This window comes from Cebidichthys violaceus, unplaced genomic scaffold, assembly GCF_023349555.1.
Source record: "Cebidichthys violaceus isolate CVI_PGR_0920_01 unplaced genomic scaffold, fCebVio1.0.p SCAF_35, whole genome shotgun sequence".
NCBI lineage: Eukaryota > Metazoa > Chordata > Actinopteri > Perciformes > Stichaeidae > Cebidichthys > Cebidichthys violaceus.
This window is the reverse complement of record NW_027176539.1, coordinates 2,602,554-2,606,412: the sequence shown is the minus strand read 5'-3', so window position 1 is coordinate 2,606,412 and position 3,859 is coordinate 2,602,554. Positions and strand designations below refer to the sequence as shown.

Sequence of the window (3,859 nt, the reverse complement as noted above, 5' to 3'; positions counted from 1 at the left end):
TGTCTGTCTGTCGGACTCTTCTCTGGACTCTGAAGGTAAAACTCTTTCATCTTCATTGAAACATGTTTGTTCTTCTTCACTTCAAATTCATCTGAAGCTTCAAAGAAAATCTCAAGATTTATTTTTATGTTTCAATCAAATTTATTTTGAGTTTAAATCCGCGGAACGAGCCGCGAGCAGTTTAACGACGACGGGTTTACCGGAGAGAAGAACAACGACCGACTCGATCATATCTATATTAATAACAAGAAGAAGAAGAAGAAGGAGATGAAGTCTCCTCTTCTGCTGTCGAAAAAACCCGGAGTGATCGAATTATTAAAGAATATTTAAACGTGAATGAAGTAATAAATAAATAATTACTGAACAAAGTTCACAGAAATAATCGATTACTTTATGTTCATGTTTATGTGTGAAGATTTAAATGAGCTCTTTGATTTACTTCTCTTAAAGGAAACTAAATGAAAGAAAGTTTTAAATGTCTTTGTTTGTTTGTTGTCTAACAGCTGATCAGAGATCAGGTTTGATTTGATGACTTCTAGTTTCTCTGAACTTTGTCCTCATAAAGACACAAAAACATTTTCTGTAAAAACAGTTGATCCATTGATCAGTTTATTGATCAGTTTATTGATGAATATTGATGAATATTGATTTATTTGATTGGATCACGTTGACGAAGCTTCAGCAGTTTTTTTTTTCATTCTCTAACAATCTGAATCCGTCTCCCTGCAGGACCATGTCCCCCAGCAGCAGGACCTGGTCTGCTCCTCTTCAGGGTCTCTGTCTGACATGAAGGACTGTAAAGGAGTGTGAGGACCCAGCACCCCCTGCTGGACCCTGCTGGACCCTGCAGACCTCCTGCTGGACCCTTCTGGACCTTGCTGGTCCCCCGCTGCCCCTGCAGGCCATGGCTGAGCCCGACTACTCCGACCTGATCGCCAAACACTACAACTACACCGGAAAGTTCCGCAAGACGCAGCAGGACTCGGGCCTGAAGGCCGACTCGGTGGTCTTCATCATCGTGTGCTGCTTCATCATCCTGGAGAACATCCTGGTCCTGACCACCATCTGGAGGACCAAGAAGTTCCACAAGCCCATGTACTACTTCATCGGGAACCTGGCACTGTCGGACCTGCTGGCCGGCGTCGTGTACACCGCCAACATCCTGCTGTCGGGCGCCAACACCTACAAGCTGACGCCGACGCAGTGGTTCATCCGGGAGGGCAGCATGTTCGTGGCTCTGGCGGCGTCCGTCTTCAGCCTGCTGGCCATCGCCATCGAGCGCCACCTCACCATGCTGCAGATGAAGCTGCACAACAACGGCAACACGTGCCGCGTCTTCCTGCTGATCAGCGCCGTGTGGATGGTGGCGGCGGCGCTCGGCGGCCTGCCGGTGATGGGCTGGAACTGCATCCTCAATGTGACGCGCTGCTCCACCGTGCTGCCGCTCTACCACAAGACCTACATCCTGTTCTGCACCACGGTGTTCAGTGTCATCCTCATGGCCATCGTGGTGCTGTACGCTCGGATCTACGCGCTGGTCCGCGCGCGCAGTCGCAAGCTCGTCTTCCGCAAGGCGACTAATGGCCGCGGCGGCGCCGGAGGCGGCGCCAACGTGAAGAGCTCGGAGAAGTCGATGGCGCTGCTGAAGACCGTCATCATCGTGCTGAGCTGCTTCATCGCCTGCTGGGCGCCGCTCTTCATCCTCCTGCTGCTGGACGCCGCCTGCGAGACGCTGAGCTGCCCGATCCTCTACAAGGCCGAGTGGTTCTTGGCGCTCGCCGTCCTGAACTCCGCCATGAACCCGCTCATCTACACGCTGACCAGCAACGAGATGCGGCGCGCCTTCCTCAAGACGCTGCTGTGCTGCACCGCCTGCCTGAGGCCCAACGCCAAGTTCAGCGGGCCCATCGTGGGGGCGGAGTTCAGCCGCAGCAGGTCGGATAACTCCTCCCACCCCAACAGGGAGGAGGCGGAGTATTCGCCAAGGGAGACGACCTCGGGACGCGTCACCTCGTCCTCCTAAAGACGACGTCATCACGGACCTCACGGCACTTATGAGACTCTCAAACTGGTTCAACTGGGACCAGTGACCCTCATGTGGAGAAGCACACAGGACCATCAGCTGGATCGGTTCCTGTGGATCCTGGTGGTCCAGGTTCAAGTGGACCCTTGTAGAACCAGAACCAGAACAAATAGAACCTTTGTCTCTTCTTCCCTTAAAACACTTTAAGAATCCAGGTGCTGATCATGTGACCTCAGTCTTCTTCCTCTTTTTCGTCGGTCCCGAGACCAAACATCAGATATCAGAACCTTTGATCAGGTTTCTGTATATTTAACCTTCAGCAACACGTTGTGTTTCTATTTAACTATCAACAGCTGTCGTAGTGCATTAATAATAATAACAATAATAATATTAATATTAACTAGATTCATATAAAGCTCCGTCCATGTAATCGGGTGAAGAAGAGGAAGAGGAGCTGAGTCTCAGACGAGAACCTGAACTTTGTGTTTATGGGCCATTTTTGTAAAAAGTTAACTGTAAACGTTAGAAACTGTTGGTCAGAATGTATTTTCTACTTCCTGTCTGTGCTGTTGTTGTTGTTGTTGTTGTTGTTGTTGTTGTCAGTAGCGACGTCAGTGTAGTCAAATTAATTTATATTTGAAAGCAGGAAGAAAACATTTTGTTTGTCACGTCATGTTTATTTTAGTTGAGTCGTATTTCAGAAGAACAGAAGCTCAAACTATCAAACGATTAAATGAAGAACAATATTTTTTAAATAATTTAAACATTGTTCATATTTCAAAATGATAGAAATGTTATTAAAGTTAAATTCATCTCAACATTTAGATTCAAGGTTTCTTCTCGACCTGAAAAACAAGAATCTCAGGTCCATTTAATGGTTGTTCAGGAGCTTTTGATCATTTCACATGAACTTCTTCTGCAGATTTCAGAGTAAGGAACGACCTTTAAAGTCTTTAAACCACATGGACCTTAAGAACAGCAAAAACTGAGACACTTCATGTCTTCAGAATGAAATCATTTCATCATCATGTTTATGTTTTGGCAGCACGGGGCTTCCGTAGCTCAGACTCAGTTCTCTTAACCCGTTAACTGTTTGTGATCCGTCTGTTTAACTCAATGTTGGTTCATTAGAATTTAATAAAGACAGAAATAGAAACGCGGCTCTTTCATACGTTTCACAATAAAAAGTTTAATTTAAATAAAACTTCAGGCAAGTTCAAAAACTAGAACGAAGACGAATACACGAAAGAAAGTTAAAGTGATGATTGAAGTGGAATGACAAGTTAGAGCGATGAATGAAGTGGAAGAAGAAGTTAAAGCGATGAATGAAGTGGAAGAAGTTGAAGCGATGAATGAAGTGGAATAAGAAGTTAAAGCGATGAATGAAGTGGAATAAGAAGTTAAAGCGATGAATGAAGTGGAAGAAGTTAAAGCGATGAATGAAGTGGAAGAAGTTAAAGCGATGAATGAAGTGGAATAAGAAGTTAAAGCGATGAATGAAGTGGAAGAAGAATTTAAAGCGATGAATAAAGTGGAATAAGAAGTTAAAGCGATGAATGAAGTGGAATAAGAAGTTAAAGCGATGAATGAAGTGGAAGAAGACTCTGATGGTTGCATTTTATATATATATATATATATATATATATATATATATATATATATATATATATAATGCAACCATTAGAGTCCATCAGACTGGATTTGGAGGATCAGGTCTTCAGGTCTGTGCTGCCTCCCTGTGGTCACAGTGAGAAACCATCAGTCAACAAAGAGTTCATGTTTAAACCATGAAGTGGTAATCTCAAGTAATCTGGACTTCAGGAGGAACAGATAGAC

The 3,859-nt window shown here is 44.7% G+C and overlaps 1 protein-coding gene across 2 annotated transcripts; it reads left to right on the top strand.

Annotated features, from left to right (window-relative positions):
• Positions 1-3,619, top strand: s1pr1 (sphingosine-1-phosphate receptor 1). 2 transcript variants are annotated; one of them, XM_068725532.1, is made up of 2 exons: positions 1-35; positions 730-3,619. In XM_068725532.1, exon 2 carries the CDS (start codon positions 905-907, stop codon positions 2,021-2,023), a length of 1,119 nt encoding a protein of 372 aa, XP_068581633.1. In that variant the 5' UTR covers positions 1-35; positions 730-904; the 3' UTR covers positions 2,024-3,619. The 2 variants fall into 2 exon arrangements, with proteins under 2 accessions (XP_068581633.1, XP_068581634.1); XM_068725533.1 differs by lacking the exon at positions 1-35 and adding an exon at positions 291-332.
• The last annotated feature ends 240 nt before the right edge of the window (positions 3,620-3,859 follow it).